Below are 17,620 nucleotides of genomic sequence, written 5' to 3'. Positions count from 1 at the left end.
AATAGGATGTGAGCTAACGTGTAGCGATTCCAAGGCAAGTATAGAACTAAGCGAATCAGTATAAATAGTGCAGTTGGAGTACTGCTCAGCTGCAATATGATCCAGGGCAAGAGATATGGCATACAGTTCAGCAGTGAACACAGAAGGTGTAGAAGGGATTCTGCGCGCAACTACTGACCCATAGCAAACCATAGCAGAGCCCACTGAATTACCTGATTTGGAACCATTTGGAAATGGGAACTAAATGATTGTTTGAAAGATATTCATTGAATAAAAAGACGGTACTTCCAATCTGGAGTATCTGCCTTTTTTAGGTGACTGAAAGAAAGGTCACATTTGGGGGCTGTAATAAGCCATGGTGGAATGGGCCAACCTGTGGAATTGCAATGTTATCCAAGGACAGACCCAATTCATCCAATTGCGCCCGGATGCGAAGGCCAAACGGAGCAATGACAGATTGTCTGTTCTGAAAAAGTACTGCCCACCGAGGAAGAAAAACACATTTACAGGTGGGATGCTTTGGTAAGGGATGAAGTTTTGAAGTATATTGTAAAGATAGTTGCAAACGGCGAAGTTGTAGAGAAGGTTCATGAGATTCAATGTATATACTTTGAACTGGAGAGGTACGGAAAGCCCCAGTGCAGAGTCGAAGTCCTTGGTGATGAATGGGGTCCAGCATCTTTAACGCCGAGGGTCTGGCAGAGCCATAGACCATTCATCCATAATCCAGTTTCGATCTAATAAGAGCACGATATACCTTTAACATTGAACAGCGATCTGCCCCCCCACAACTGGTAGAAGAGAGAACACGGAGGATGTTCAGTGCTCTTGTGCATTTGACCCGAAGCTGCTTTAAGTGTGGTATAAAGGTCAGTTTACGATCAAAGATAAGCCCCAAGAACTTGGTCTCCGGGACCACTGGCAGCAAAACTTCCCCGATATGAAGTTCAGGATCAGGGTGAATACCCCGTCGACGGCAAAAGTGCATGCATACTGTATTGGAGAGAGAGAAATTAAAGCCGTTCGCCAGAGTCCAATTCCGTACACAATTGAGGGCGGTTTGTAGTTGCCGCTCAATATATCTCATGTTTGACGATTGACACGAGATGTGAAAGTCGTCGACATACAGCCCATTCGCAACAGTGAGAGGGAGTTGTTCAGTGATGGCATTTATCTTTATACTGATGAGTGTAACACTCAATACACAGCCTTAAGGGACTCCAAGTTCCTGTACAAAAGAACGGGAAAGTGTCGAACCCACACGAACTTGGAATCTCCTGTCCATTAAAAAATTTTTAATAAACATGGGTAGATGGCCACGTAACCCATATGTATGGAGTCTCGCAAAACGCTATACCTCCATGTTGTGTCGTAAGCCTTCTCTATGTCAAAGAATATTGATACAAGATGTTGGCGTTTGAGAAAGGCTTCTCTGATAGATGTTTCAAGACGAATTAGGTGGTCTGTGGTGGAGTGCTGTCGACGGAACCAACACTGGGTGGGCGAGAGGAGGTTGTTTGATTCGAGGAACCAAACAAGACGAGCATTAACCATCCTTTCTAAGGTCTTACAGAGACAGCTCGTCAAAGCAATTGTACGGTAGTTTGAAGGAATCTTGGGATCTTTCCCTGGCTTAAAGAAAGGTAAAATAATAGCCTGGCGCCAGGCATCAGGAAAAACATTCTCCTGCCAGATCCGATTAAAAACAATTAGAATATCAAGAGAAGCAGGATAGAGCTAGCGCAGCATGTCAGAGTGTACATCATCAGGTCCAACAGATGTACTGCCAGACCAATGAAGGGCCATTTTCAGTTCCACCAGTGTAAAGGGACAATTATAGTCAAAGAGACAGTCAGTTCGAAATGAAAGAGGTGATCGCTCTGCCCGAGTCTTGATGGCCAGGAAGGTGGAGGAACAAGCAGAAGTGCTAGATACCCGGCAAAATCTTTCACCTAGAGTGTTAGCGATGTTCCGAACATCAGTCACCTCCTGACCATCACAGAGTAAGATCGAGAGGGGGACAGAATTGTAGTGCCCATTAACCTTTCGAATCCTGTCCCATATGATTTTGGAACTGGTGGTAGAAGATATGCTGGTTGAACTTAATCCAAGATTCCTTCTGGCTTTGACGTCTTACCCACCTAGCATGTGCACGGGCCCGTTGGAAAGCAACCCGGTTTGTAAGTGTGGGATATCTACGAAAAGTATCCCAGGCCCGCTTTTGAGCCTTCCCTGCTAAGTGGCAAGCAGGATTCCACCACGGACGAGGATATCGTGGAAAACGTGTCGAGGTTTTAGGAATACACTGAGCAACCGCATGTGTAATACAGACAGTTACAGTCGTCTATTGATGGCTGATTTACGATGACAGGATCAAGTTCTGCGAGAGCAGTGAAAGTGGACCAGTCTGCCTGATCAAGCTTCCACCGGGGCACACGGGTAGGGTGGCATCGACCACGGCCAGTCTCTCTCAAAGGGATCGGAAAATGATCACTGCCTAGTGGATTACTGTCAACCCTCCATGAAAAATGGGAGAATAATGAAGGGGAGCAAACTGAGAGATCAATAGCGGTAAAGGACTGACTAGGTGCATGAAAGTAAGTGGAAGAACCAGTATTGAAAAGACAAAGATTGTGATCAGAAAGCATCCGCTCTACAGATCGGGCCGCTCCCATCAATAATAGCACTTCCCCAGAGGGGATGATGTCCATTAAAATCCCCTAGAATTAGAAATGAAGATGGCAATTGTTCAACGAGAGCATCAAGATCTGATTGATCATATGTCTCTCCAGGGGGACAGGTACAGAGAACAAACAGTGATGGTATGACCCAAGGAAACACGGATGGCTACAGCCTTTAAGGGTGTGTTGAGTGACAAAGACAGGGTGGCCACGTGTTGATCAACCAACAGTGCCACCCCTCCATGTACTCGACCATCACACAACCTGTCATTTCTGTACAGAGAAAACTGCCGAATGGAGACAGTATCAGCAGTTTTGAGAAATTTTTCTTGTAAAGATAGACAAACAGGATGGAAGGAAGCAATCAGCGTTTTGATATCATCCAGATTAGAACGTAAACCTCGACAGTTCCATTGTATCAGGGTGGCCATTTTTAAGAACGGGTAGGTGAAGTGGCTGGAGAACCCTTCGGTTTACGACCACGTCTTTTTTTTTTACTGTCTTTAGTCGGAGGAGGTCTATCAACCTCCATGGATCCTGCTCTGGGTCGGGTGGGCAGGTTTTTGTTATTGGAAGGGGAATCCAGTGACTCAGGACGCGAACGAATAATTGTTTTGTCTCTTGTTGTGGGAGAAAAAGATGTATCAGAAGAAATGCCTGTATTTGAAACTGAAGGACGTGGATCTTGAAATTTGTTGGAAGGTATGGGAGGAACAGAGATGGGTGTGGAAGCCGATTCATCAACCTTTTTAACCACGGAGGTCAAAAGGCTTTTCATTTGTTTTGAAAACGATTCTCTTGGAGGCACAGAGAGAGATCTGTCTGCACTCCCACTGTAGTTGTGGAATAAAGTGCAGCAGCATATGTCCGAGATGGAGTTGTGGACAGCAATTTCCGAGCCTCAGGATAACTAATGTTATGTGTCGTTTTCAAACGCTGCACCTCTTTTTCCTCCAACCATTTTGGGCAAGAATGAAAGTAAGAGGGGTGAGAACAATTGCAGTTTACGCAATGTGGGTTCATGTCACAGTCATAGGCATCGTGGTCCTTGCCTCCACAACGAGCACATGTCAGGGAACCACGACAAGATGTCTTTGAATGGCCGAATCTCTGGCATTGGAAACATCGAAGAGGGTTTGGTATGTATGGCCGAACCCTGCAAATGAGATAACCTGCCTTGATGGTGGCAGGTGCACGTGGTGAAGTAAATGTTAAAACGAGGGTATTTGTTGGCAGTGTAACTCCATCTTTGCGAGTGGAGATGCGCCTCACTGCAGAAACTCCTTGAGTGGAGAGACCAGCGAGAATCTCTGACTCGGGAACGTTTTTCAAATACCTTTCAACAATAACTCCTCGTGAAGAATTCAAGGTAGCATGGGGTGTAACCTCAATAGGTATATCACCAATTGCCTTTGAATTCAAGAGGAATTCACTGTGTTGGGATGTGGATGTTTCAACCAATATGTCACCAGATCGAAGTTTTTTACTGATTTTGGAGAGCCAGCGTTGGAATCACAGGTCTGGACATACTATCCACTAGACCATGCTTTGCACTTTGTGCTGTAAGAAGGGTAGAAAACATACCACGTCAATGCTACTATTGCACAAATGTAACCCACTAGCTGTTATCTTCGTTTCATGTACTGCATGGCCTATTAGCTAGATCTGAGCTACTCTTCACTCCAGGCGATATCGTAAATCAACATCACTGTGCTACCTAACAACCATGTCATTTGGAATTCTGGAAGTTTTCTTATTAGCAAAGATCAACATAATGTTTTGGTTGTAAATACACCCATATTCGTGCATTATTGTCACTGGGACTTAACGGAACATAATACAAGCCAAAAAAGAATACTGTGATATTTCTGTAATGTTGTTAATGAATAAAATTCGGTTCTATTGGTGCTGCTGATAGATCATTATTGCGTGATGCGTTACAGTTTTGAGTAACCTTTCATATAACTAAACCAATTAAAAACAAGGGAGTATTTTCATACAAATCAAGGCTCCTGCTTATTCAGTGTGAATCACAAAATGATCTGTTAAAGATCAGGGCTTTATCAAACTCCAGTGACAAAGCTATTGACTAGACACGAACCCCACTGATCACGCTCCATGGATTTGTTCCAAACAACCATATTCAAATGATATGTTTATCAAAGTTCTTAAAAAAAAATAGTGTAAAATCAAATAAACCCATATGACATTTTTTGTACATATGACGTGCAGTTGTGATTCTACATTAAATATTGCAAAGAAAAAATGCACTAAATGCTAACAGTAATCTTGTACCTTTTGTTTCATGTTAACTTATTTGGGACATTAGAACGCTTTATGGATTAAGTTTGTTTGTTTGTTTGGAAATTTCGCACAAAGCTACTCGAGGGCTATCTGTGCTAGCCGTCCCTAATTTAGCAGTGTAAGACTAGAGGGAAGACAGCTAGTCATCACCACCCACAGCCAACTCTTGGGCTACTCTTTTACCAACGAAAAGTGGGATTGACCGTCACATTATACACTCCCACGGCTGGGAGGGCGAGCATGTTTAGCGCGACGCGGGCGCAAACCCGCGACCCTCGGATTACGAGTCGCACGCCTTACGCGCTAGGCCATGCCGGGCCATGGATTAAGTAACTAGTTAGTCATAGATAGGGCATGTTATTACATCAGTGTATGATCTCGTAATAAATTTTATGTCATTTTGGTTATTTTCTTGGGTGTACAAGCATTCGACTGAAGTTATGTTTACAAATCTTGCAATATGCCCCATGAATAAATATGCCACTGAAATACAGTCAATCAGAGATTAAGTTTGTTGGATTTGTTTTAAGGTTTTGAATTCAAAATAGCAATTTTGTTTAATTTGACATCTATAATATTAAAAGCCGGTATTTCAAAGGTTGAAAGGATGTATCGATGATTTGTTGAAAAATGAAGTGAGAGTTCAAGAAAAGGTGTTAAAAGAGCCTTGAATAACCAAATTACTTTTTGATATCAGTATGTTATAAGCATTACATGAATAAACCACAACATTAAAATTAAAGGTATGAAGAAAATTGTTAATAAACTCTTTTTACCTTTAATTAAAATAAAGTACAGAACATCGTTTCGACCTTAGAAAATCGAAATGATGTTCGGTAATTTATTTTAACTAAAGTTTTAATACACATACCAGCCGTCTTGAAAATACATTTTTATCTCAAATGGGTTTCTCGTCATCACAAACACCAATGTTATATTTATCAGTGTGATATTAATTTAAACCCAATTAATTCTACTGATTCATTATATATATATGTATGATCTCGTAATAAATGTCATGTTACTTTGGCTATTTTCTAGGGTGTACAAGCATTTGCCTGATGTTATGCTTACAAATCTGGCAATATGCTTCATGAATAAAAAAGTTTATTACCAAAAAACATATATATATATATATATATGTATGAGTATGTGTATTGTGTGGAGCTTGGTAGGTGTCGGTGTATTCGAAGTCACTGACGTTAGAAGCTGAGTAAGTAACACTAATAGTAACTTCATTTTTAAACTATTACAAAATATCAGATTGACAGGTCGTGAAACGATAGTTAACGTTAGATTTGGAGAATGTTGCTTATGTTAAACTTTGTTAGTTTGAGTGTTTTCAATAATTAACTGCATAATAATATTATCAAGTATTATGACGATACCTGACTTAAGTGCACTAATACCACTAGTAAGTACTTCAGTAGTAGTACTAGGACATCAAGCTGGATAAATTGAAAGTTGTTAGTTGCTTGTGTGATTAAAAGTAAACATAAGAGCATAATGTTAAAAATACAAATGTATGGAAAATGAACTGATTTACTTGAATTTTGAAAGTAGCGTCTATTAGTATTATTGTTGCTATCAGGGTTTTTTTTAAGCATAAATGTTTTTGGGCCATCTTCACACATTTCTAAAGATAAAAAAAAAAAAAAACCTGTTGGTTTATTCCCACAAGAGTAACTTCTAAATTCTACTTGCGCTTTAACATAACTTCACTGCTATTTTTCCTATGCCATATAAACTGTGCCTATTCTGTGCTCAGAACCACTTTCTAAGAGAAAAATGCTAGCAATATTGTACTAGTACTACTACTAAGCAACTCACTGTATATGTTTACAGAAAATTGTCTTGCTACATAAAAGTTTAAATACCTGTTCATTACTGATGTGTTTTTGGATCACTTTCTTTTCAAACTGTTTTTTTTTTTTTCCAAAAGAGTATATTACTAAGAGAACAGCTAAAAGACAAAACTTAAATGAAACTAATAAGTTCTTGTGAATTGGATGCTTCTTGAGTTGTTTGTGGCTTTATGCAATAGCTTAGTCTGCTTTTGCCTAATGCTGTCACTGCTATGAAAATATCAACATTTAACATTGACTAGGTCCATATATTATACTCATTTATAGTGAGACTTTGTGGGCTCTCGGGAACTTTTTTTTTAACATTATATAATGACTATACATAAAACAGGAAATGATTTATATAAACCTGACCAGTGTAATAGTAAGTGCTTGTGTAATTTTCATATGATGCTGCCATTGATAGTGATGTATATATGTGTGAATAATTAATTAGCAACAGACACATCTAAAGTAATGCTCAGTTGTTTTCTGAGAGCTAAACATTTTCTGTCTTCATTTTTAACATCAATTCTTTATAATTTAGTGCTTGTTTTAACTTATAATGCAATATTCTGATAGATCATTATTCCAAAAACTAAACATAAAATCAATTACACATGTAGGTTTAATGTTCATTTAGTTTGTTATATTGCATAAAAGTAGTATGTGTATAATTTTATATTAGAAAAAAATATTTTGAGTTATTTTGTTATTGTTGTAGCCAGATATCTATATTATTGTTACCTGTGGTGAATGTTATTTAACCATTTAAAAAATTGTCAAGATTTCATAATAATAAACCTTGTTTAGGTTGATTAAGTTGTGTACTGACTTGTTATTGTTTAAGGTTGCAGTCTTCTCTAAATTGTTATCACTGGATACCCTGCTTTTCATAAGAATCATAAGATTCACTGTTATGTGATGTGTAAATTACCTTTGAAATTCTAAAAGTATTATTAACCCCCCTTTGCTATGGGCTCAGCATATTATACATGATTTTATATGCACATTTGCACATGTTAAGTATTTGCAATATAACTTTTGATACAGCATGTGTATCTACACAAAATTTGGTAGACTTTTGGTAAAGATTACAAGTATTTTATATATCAAAAATCTGAATTTTAAATGAAATATTTTGACTAAAGATTTGTTTGTGAAAATGGATTCATTTTTGGTACTAGTCTGAGTGCAAAGTGATTTCATGTTATGGTTAAAAATACTATTCTTTGTCTCCAAAATAGCAAATATTTATGTAATCTCTAAATCCTCCTAAATGTATTTCAAATTTTTGTTTTGAGTAAGACTGTATTTTGTTATTTTCTACACTTGACCAACTTTGTAAACATGATAAAAAATTTAGGAAATATAAATTATGCTTTTTTTCCTGCTGGAATCACTACTGAAATACAAATTTTTAGTCTCATAATGGTATTTTTATTATTTTTTATTATATTGACATTCCAGTCATGCCTAGCTAGCAATAAATAACTTGCAGTGCACATGCAGTCATGTTGTGTATCTAGTAATGTAAAACTAACCTTTAGCCTTCCTTGTCTAAGCTATGTTTTAGCAAACTAGTATTTTGTAATATAAAGTCACATTTCAGTTATTATTCATATATATATATATATAGAGAGAGAGAGAGAGAGAGAGAGATGATTACTATTTAGAAATAAATTATTAAACTTTTTCCTTAATATAGAACAATAAATCAAGAAGTAAACAAATAATTATCTCTTCTCACTACGAACTTTGTATTTGGTTGCTGCTGGTTGTAGGTTACTAAGGTTTTTTAAATTTTGTACGGGGGATATGAAATAAAATTTTTTATGATTTATGTATACAGTTGAATAACCCAAAAATCATAAATAACTAAACTGATACCACAGAATTTTACTATAATTTATTAAGCTTAGTAACTAAGATGTATTTAAATTTTAAAAAAGTATGAAACTTCAGGCAGACTAAAGACACAATCTACCTCACTGAAATCTTGGATTGAAAGAAGGTTGTAGCCTTTTCAAGATTAAAATAGCAGGAAAAAACACTCAAGGAACATTCTGAGCTGTTGATTAGTTGTTTGTAAGTCATGTATTGACATAAGTGTATATAAGGGACTGTTTCCAAAAAAGTTATGAGGTTTTTATTTTATATTCTAGCTTGATAATTTTAGTAATTTGAGTTCCTACTTTTTATGAAAGTATAGACTTATTATTTTGACACGTCTTATTTTAAACAGTGCTGCATTCAACATATCATGTGACTCATAAAATCTATATTTGGATGTATTCTTTTAATATTTACTTTTAAATTAAGAAATTAACTCATGTATAATATTTGAATTATAATCTACAATTTGATTCCATACTTATTGGCATAAATTCATAAATAGTAGTTCAATAAAATTTTGAATGAAAGTCAACATGATGACATGGCCTTTGACTGGTGATGTCATGAAAGGATTAACAAACTCTTGTTCATCTCTGTCTTTTAGCCCAAGTTGCTCACCCCTCTATTCACTTATCTAAGTCAGTTAAATTGGTTGTATAACCTGGTTGTAATCTCTCCATTATTTTTGCTATCACAACAGTTATGCTTATGTAGGCTACTTTACCTGCTGTTGTTTACATCTACTGCTGTTTGTCACTGTAGAATCCTGGCTAGCTATCTTTGTTAGTTTAAGTATGTTTGTCACTTGCCATTAAATGTCCACAATAAACAAACAACAATACAGTCCACTTATTTTAAAATAATGTATTAAACTAAGTAAATTACATATACAAATGTTGGTTATCACAGATGTATTCAGAGCTTAAAGTAATTATTTCACATTTATCAAAGTTCATGTAGGTTGTTCAGTTACTTTAGTATACAATTTGACAAGACAAATTATTCTTCCAGCTCTTAAATGTTTGCTAGGAGATGCCTGGATAGTTTTTCTCTTCTTGTGTTAGGTCTGTATATCTGTTGGTGTAGGAAGTGTAAATAAAACTGTAATATGTTCATTATAAAGACATTAAACAGTAGATTAATGGAGAGGTAAGAAATTATTACTGCAAACTTGGTAAAGAAAAATATTATGAATTTGTATTATATTTGTTCATAGGCTTAAGATATGTATACAGTACTATGCAAAAGTGTTAGAACAAGAGAATATTTTGTCATTTTTCTATTTTATGGGGCTAATTTTTCCATGCCAATATAGAATGTAAATTTCAATACTGTGGTAATGCTTCACTGGTCCCTGTTGACAACTGAATGAGCCAGGGTGAGAACACTTGTTATTCTTTAAAACTCTTAAATACTTGTACTTCTGTGAACATATTGATCAAATTCAGGGTTTGAAATAATGGTCATAGTACTCCATGTGTGTGTGTGTATACACACACACACACACACACACACACACACACACACACACATAAAGAGGCTAGCATATGGTACTGGTATATGTTAGAAGTAGTCAACTTAGAAATGCTGTATATTAAGTTATGAGGTCATACCATGGTCCAAAAAGCTTAGAGCAAAGACTTTACATGAAAGCTTTGTGGTTCTGGTTGGACTCTGTCAAACGGCTGCAGATTTGAAATGCTCCCCAAATACTGTCATGTGCAACTTAGTTCCTGAGACTGAGACAAGTGAATTTGAAAATAAGAAAGGAAGAGGCAAAATACTTAAACTCAATTATACTAATGTTAATTATCTTTGTTTATGCATACTTTAGGACAGAAGGAAGATTACCATTGGTCTCAAGTATAAGATAAACAATCGTATACCAAATGATAGAAAAGTGTCCAAATCTACAGTATAAATAATGGAATATTTGGTTATGTAGCAGTTAAAAAAACTTTGTTCTCCAAATATTGTCAAGAGACTAATATTTGCTAAAACACACAAAAAGTGGCCTGTTGATGTTTAGAAAAGGGTATTATAGACTGTTAAACCCAAGTCTGAAATATTTGGTTCAAAGAGTAGGTTTTGTGTCCAGGAGAAGAAAGGTGTAAGATACTTACCTTAATGCATAGCACCTACCATGAAGCCAGGTGGAGGTAGTGCGATGATTTGGGGGTGTTCTTTTTGCTGAGGTATCAGGAGATATTTTCAAAATAGATGGAATCATGGACCAGTGCAAGTTCTACCAGATATTGATCTGGCATGGCATTCTTAATGGTTTGCAAAATTATGTAGCTAAGAAAGAAGCTGCTGGAGTAATTTAAGTGATGCAGTGGTCCTCCACAGAACCATATCTCTGCCCAGTTGAGCTGATCTATGTGTGTGTGTGTGTATGGCACACACGTGTGTATATATATATATAAGAAGAACCACATTTTATATTTCATTTAAACCAGTTGAATATTTTTCTTCAATTTTAACAAAATGATAAGAACAAAATAAACTATGGATACACAAGTTGCATCCAGAGTTGAATACTAACCATTATACTTCATCTTTACAACTGAAATTTATTGATAATATATATTTTAATTATTGTAACTTCTTCTGCTGCTGTTACTTATAATGTTTGATGGAGCAATTAGAATTGTAATTGTTTGAAAGAATTTTATGCTGATAAATTTTAATTTTATGGGTAAAATAACCAAAATTTTGTAAAACTAATACCTAATTTATTTATAACCACAGAGTTTTTGTCAAGTTGAAGTACTTTCTTCAGCATTGCACCCCAGCTTAGTTTTACAGTTGAAACAACACAGTTTTTAATAGTTTCCAAGCAAAAAACAGGTGTGTAGTATCCACTGTTGCCAACTGCTAGCCTTTAAATAATGTATACATTTAATTCTTGTATAAATTGACACACTGTCAGCATAGAGCAATCAGTTAGTGTCAGAAACTGCTGAAATGGCTACTCATGCCAAATAATAAGATATATTGTCACTCTTTTAACAAAACCAGAGCTGAAAGTGTCTGTGATAGCACCATATCTTCAAGTTTCTGAAATTTCCAGTAAAATATGTTAACTGTTAACCACTAACTATGACATTCTAAGGTCACTGTTACTTGAAGTGAATACATTGCTTAAAATAATACAACAATATATAATATGTCACAATAAAATAATTAAAGAATGTAGTTTAACCAATGGATCTGTTACTACTTCTTAAAAGATCTGTTTAGAAATACTAAATCTTTAAAAATGTTGAAGGTTTCAGTCCTTAAATAGACAATCCATGTGTGGATGAGGTATGTTTATGACATATTCCTTGTGTGGTGGCATGATAATGAAATGTTAGTGACATTTAACATGCTTGTAAATTCTATAAATTCTACAATACAATTTATGTTAGAAATAAAACAGAATAAAAGGTTAAGTTTCTGATATATTTTAATTAAAATAAAGGAAAATATAATAGTTAATTCAGCTTATAGAAAAACTTTTCCATTTTCATGCCACCATACCAGAAGTAATCAAAATATTCCAGCTTGTACCACATTTGTATACAGAGTATTGAATATTTATTCATTTAAAGATTTATCATCAGAATTGAATTTTTTAAACATACTGTAATTGACAGAAGAATTAATAGTAACATTATTGATAGAACTTTTCAAGTTTTGCTGAAACAGATTAAAAATTCCACATTGTACTAGAAGATAATATTTACCTTAATTTAAAATATATTTCCAGTATTTGTTTACTCTTCATCTCATAGTTACATCTATCTGCAGTTTGACTGCCCTCTATTTTGCATTTCTTTTCTCACCACTGGCCTTCAAACTCTCACCTAACACCACATTGTTCAGCTGTGTTACAGCATTCAAATGGGCATACAGCAGTCCTTCACCAATAGACATGTGGCATGCCTTTCTGTTGCAGCTGATTCCCTCTATGCAGTTGAACCCAACCTTCACTTTGAGGTAAGGTATAAAAAGTATTGACACCACAAATTGAGAGGATGAGTAGGAAGTGTAGGAGGAGGTGTGGAAATATATTTTAAATGTAGGTAAATATCTACTTCTTATATAATTACTAAAGTCTTCTTACAGTTACAGCTTGAATCCCACAATGATCAGGTTGAGTAACCATTGTAAGGTTCCCAGATAAACACCCTTCAGAAGCATCTAAAGAGCTCTTATGAAGTATGCCTTCATTATCTAAGGGAAACACACTAGTGGGAGACCTCACCACATCTGAATTGGGTATATTCAGTGTCCATATGAGCCAGTAAGTGTTGTGTCACAGAAAAGATTGAAACAATCTGAAGGAAGTGAAATATGTGTAGAGTTGCTAGGGCATGCAGAACTGTAAGTGGGAAATCAACTCCAATCTCAACAAGTGGCACCAGTAGTGAAACTACTGGCCCATGTTAGAAAAAAGGTCCTCAACCATTCACTTCAGGCCTAGCAACCAAAATAGAAGAGGAACCTCCATTCAAAAAACCTAAACCATCAAGTATGCAAATCCAGCACCATCTGGATAGAGACAGGAAGTCAGAAATATGCAAGATGGGGTGAGGTTAATTCCTGTTGTAAACCAAATGGCATTAGCAATTGTAGGAATTTCCCAATTCTCACACATGAGGATTTTTGTTTAATGGTCAAGCTCCAACCAAAGCCTTTCACCAGAGAACTAACATCTAAGTGGTGGTAGGAGGGATGGTTCTCACCTGGAAAGGTGACCTGCTGTATATTCAGTCCAGACCTATGTCATCTGGCACATAACAGATCCACAGCAGGAGGATAGTGATACCTTCTACACAGGCAGAACACCACCACCTTACTCTTGACCAAGTGAAATTGTTCCCACTCAGGAGGATTACTCCATGATAAGTGGTAAGAACTTCTGTACTCCATTAGAAGAAGGGGGAATATATATGTTGAATAATCGTAAATAATGCATCACTAGAGAGTGCATTTGGTGACTACAAAACCTCATTAAGAAAAGCAGTGCATTATTGATTCCATCAGTCTAAGGAATGTCAGGAATGGGCAGTGATTCCTGTCTGCTTTACTCACATTAGACCTTGAGTATTTGTTGTGAAACAAACATATTTAGAGAGCAATATTGCACAAGGATGAACCTGTGAGCAGTATTGTGGAATACCCCATTTCAACTATTAGGTCATACTGCTCATATTTTAAGAAACAATACACCTGGACAGGAAACACCTACCATGTAGTAGGATCTGTATAAATATTGTGTAGTAAAACCCACTTTAATGAAAGCATTATTAAAATCACATATTTGCATGTAAAGGAACTGAAAAGTGTATGATATCTACAGAATAAAGATATCTATCTGAATAGGAAACTGTAAGGCAGTGAAAAAAGTAAAACACAAATGTGAAAAGAGTGGCTCACATGCCAGACTGAATGATCTCCCCCAAAGAATGAGGGAAAAGGAGCAACTGAGAACTGACCATGGAGACAAATGAGAAAAGAGAAGATAGGACAGGTGAAATAAAAGGTTTCTGGTGGATAAACATTCTGGAGCAGGAGAGTGATCTAGAACAGATATAGGAAACGAAAAGGAGGGGAGGAAAATAGGAGTGAAGCTGAAATTACCTTCACAAATTACTAAGATACCAGAAAGGAAGGGAATATCAAGGAGAACATAGGTGCAGCAGTCAAGGGTGCAAGTGATGTCAAGGATTATCTGAGTGGCAATGCCTACAAGTCAACAGGAGTAGGAAATAGGCATCCCGCAAAAGGTGAAACAAGGAACAGGAAGAGAAAAACATGAAGGACAATGTTGAGAATCCAAACTGGCAAAGGAGTATGACAAGGAAGATGATGGATGCAAGTAGACCAAAATATAAGGGAAAAAACCAAAGGAAGAGGATAATGCTTCTGGATATGGCAATTGTTGATAAAGATAGACCAAGGGCAAACAACTGGATAGAATTTGAGGAGATAAGAGGTACAGCAAATAAGGAAAGGAAGAAACATGAAAAATAAACCAATGACAAAAACATACCACACTCTCCAGTACACTAACATGAGCAAGGGACAAGTTGAATGGGAAAGAAAAAAGGATGCTATCCATGTGGAAAGCTAAGAACCTCTGACAAGGGCCCAGATAAAAGTCATGCGTGAAGCCAGAGTTTGGGGATTGAAGAATGAAACAGCTGAGTGAACAGAAGATTAACTTGGAGAATTGATGAAATCCATGGTAGCATGTGCCAGAACAAAGCCACAAAAAGTACTTTGAACAAAGTCGTTGGGATAATGGAAAGAACTCTGGGAAGAAGACAGGTTGTAGGCTAAGCACAAATGCAGAGGTCCCTCTAACTATGACTGAAGGCATCAAACATTATAGTCATAGGGTGTGAAATAGTGGACCACAAGATAGGAAGTATTTTATATAAATGAGTGGCAAATGCATCCAGCAATGAATTAACCAACTGAAAGTATAACCACCAGAAGACTTGTGGATCAGGGTATCACTCAACAGGGAGAAACCTGTTGGGCCTGGACAAATGATCCATGACAAAAGAGAGAGCTCCAGGGAAATAACAAGCCACCAAACAAAATTTTCTAACAGTGACACCAAAACAGGAGATCCAAAGAGTAAAAGTTAAGGACCTAGGCTGAGTGCTCTCTTACCGAGTGATGTGAGAAACAGTAGGCAAGTTTATGAAATGAATCATAACTATTTTGCTCCTCATAGCTGGTAGAAATAATTCCTCTTCTGAGAATTAGCTTCAAACTCTAGAAAATTGATAGGGAGACTCAAGTTTGCTAAAAATCAACAGCCCTAGAACTCCTGGACATCCTAAGACTCATCTCTTTTCAACAGAGAAGAATTTTTATAATTTACATCTGAATGGTGGGGGAGATAGATGTCAGTCATTGTATGGTATTTGTCCAACCACCTGGCAGAATGACAATCCTGTACATGCTTTAGAGACTTATTGATAAGTAATAAATACTGCCTGCAGATACCTGTTTCACTCAAGTAGTCTCTTTTGGCATATATTCTTCACCATTCTCTTTAGCTCTTTCACTCCCACTTTGCTATCACAGAGAGGGTAATGTCACTCATGTCATATTTAGTTACAACAATAATACTAGTGGATGAAATTGTTTACATATTAAAAAGAACATTCTTAATAGTATATAATTTCAAGAAAAAAATTTAATTGTGAGTTTTTCTAGTATTTCTGTTAAAATATTCATTATTTAATGCAGTTTTGCACAAGAACTGAATAGTTCACCTATAAGGTGATTTTTATATGAAGTATAATACTATTTTTAATAATACAGGGTGTTCGGAAAGTCATTGTACACTTATATGTTTATTAACAGACAAAACTGCACAGTGTCTTTCCGAACACCCTGTAGTTTTCATATTTTATTTGTATAATCTCTAGAACTTCATAAATTAATATAAAAAATTTGAGGTAAATTATTATATTTTCAATTTCTCTTCTATCTATCAACATCAACATACAGTGTCATGAAATATTTAAAGTGAGCAACAGAAAATATGTACACACCTTTCAACTCTTCATAGAAATTCACTGTAATAGTATTATTTTTCTTATATGTGTAATGTCAAATCTTTTAACTTTTCAGTTATAGTTTATTTTTAATTTTCCTTTCAAATTTTTCATTTTTAATATTTGTCAATATTACAACTGATGCCTGCAAGGCTTTATGAAGTTATTTTGGCAGACTACCCACAGAAATAGATTGTCTAAACAAGATGGTGCTCAAATACATTATCTTGTTAAAAAGCTTTCACAATACGAGTGGCAAGGTAAACTTATAAAAATCATTAAAGTGTTCAAATATGATTTTTAAAACACATATAATACATAATTAATCAAAATATAAAAGTACAATTTAAATGTCTCTCTCAATATAAAGCATATTTAAGTAAAACAAACTACCATTAGTGCTGTAATTGATCAAGCAAATGACAATACCAACAGCAGATGTATGTAAACCAAGGGAAAACAGCACACCAATTTCATGTTGGTATATTTTAAACTGAGCTCTTTCTAACCACTACATTCTTGTGTCAACAGACTAAACACACATAATAGATCTCAAGGTAAATATAAAAAGTAGATGTAATATCTATAAAGAGTTGGAAAATTAAGGTTTCCCAGTAATTGCAGTTTCAGACTTTGCATTTTATATGTTATTAGTTCAAACATATATACATTAATATCAAAAACTACATTGCCATCTTATGTAGGTAAAATTGAACCCCTGATAAAGTTCAGACTTTCCATAACTTGTGAATCATGTGACATAAAAACTGTAGTTTAAATATTTTTAATATTTCCTTTGAAACAAATGAAGTCAAACTTAAATAATATAAAAATTCAAATTATATCATACATTATAATGTTAATTTCATTGATGTATGTTGATAGTAAAGTGGCTTAAACAAATTTTGAGTGTAACACAGTACCATATGCAGAGGAATTTAAATGGTGTCAGTAGATGTAGGTCTTAGACTTCTTTGACTTTTCCACAAAGTTCATTCGCTGTAGGGTTGTAGAGATTGATAAAGAGTTCCCTTATGATCATGCATTTGAACACCTCTTGCATAAGTTCTGATGTGAACTGAGTCCCTTTGTCACTCAGTCTTTCTTTTGAAAAGCCTGCTCTGAAGATAACTTCCAGAATATCCTTTGCTGCTTTCTCTGTCTCTTATTTTCAGCACTGCTTTGGCTTCTGAGTGACATATCACATAGTCTGATACTATCAACACATATTGCCTTTTTCAGACATGTGCTAATGAGCCAATCAAGCTCACAGCTACTCTAATGAACTACTATTCTATGAAATGCACCTCAACCAATGGGTCTTCAG

The 17,620-nt window shown here is 35.8% G+C and overlaps 1 protein-coding gene across 9 annotated transcripts in view; it reads left to right on the top strand.

Moving 5' to 3' along the window:
• Positions 1 to 6,064: 6,064 nt before the first annotated feature.
• The window catches only part of Ada3 (transcriptional adaptor 3), a 68,796-nt gene continuing 57,240 nt past the window's right edge, over positions 6,065 to 17,620 (top strand). For 2 of the 9 annotated variants that reach the window (XM_076514964.1, XM_076514965.1), the window contains exon 1: positions 6,171 to 6,198. Coding sequence is in view for 1 of the 9 variants with exons in the window: in XM_076514956.1 (XP_076371071.1) it covers positions 12,614 to 12,709 (96 nt within the window). In the remaining 8 variants the exon portion in view is untranslated. Of the gene's footprint in view, positions 6,199 to 6,273; positions 6,400 to 12,529; positions 12,710 to 17,620 lie in introns of those variants that run through there. The other 7 variants (XR_013031643.1, XM_076514956.1, XM_076514957.1 and 4 more) reach the window with 6 other exon arrangements.

The sequence above is a fragment of the Tachypleus tridentatus genome, chromosome 7 (assembly GCF_004210375.1).
Source record: "Tachypleus tridentatus isolate NWPU-2018 chromosome 7, ASM421037v1, whole genome shotgun sequence".
Classification (NCBI taxonomy): domain Eukaryota; kingdom Metazoa; phylum Arthropoda; class Merostomata; order Xiphosura; family Limulidae; genus Tachypleus; species Tachypleus tridentatus.
Note: the sequence above shows the minus strand (reverse complement) of the source record. Positions and strands in the feature narration are given on the sequence as shown.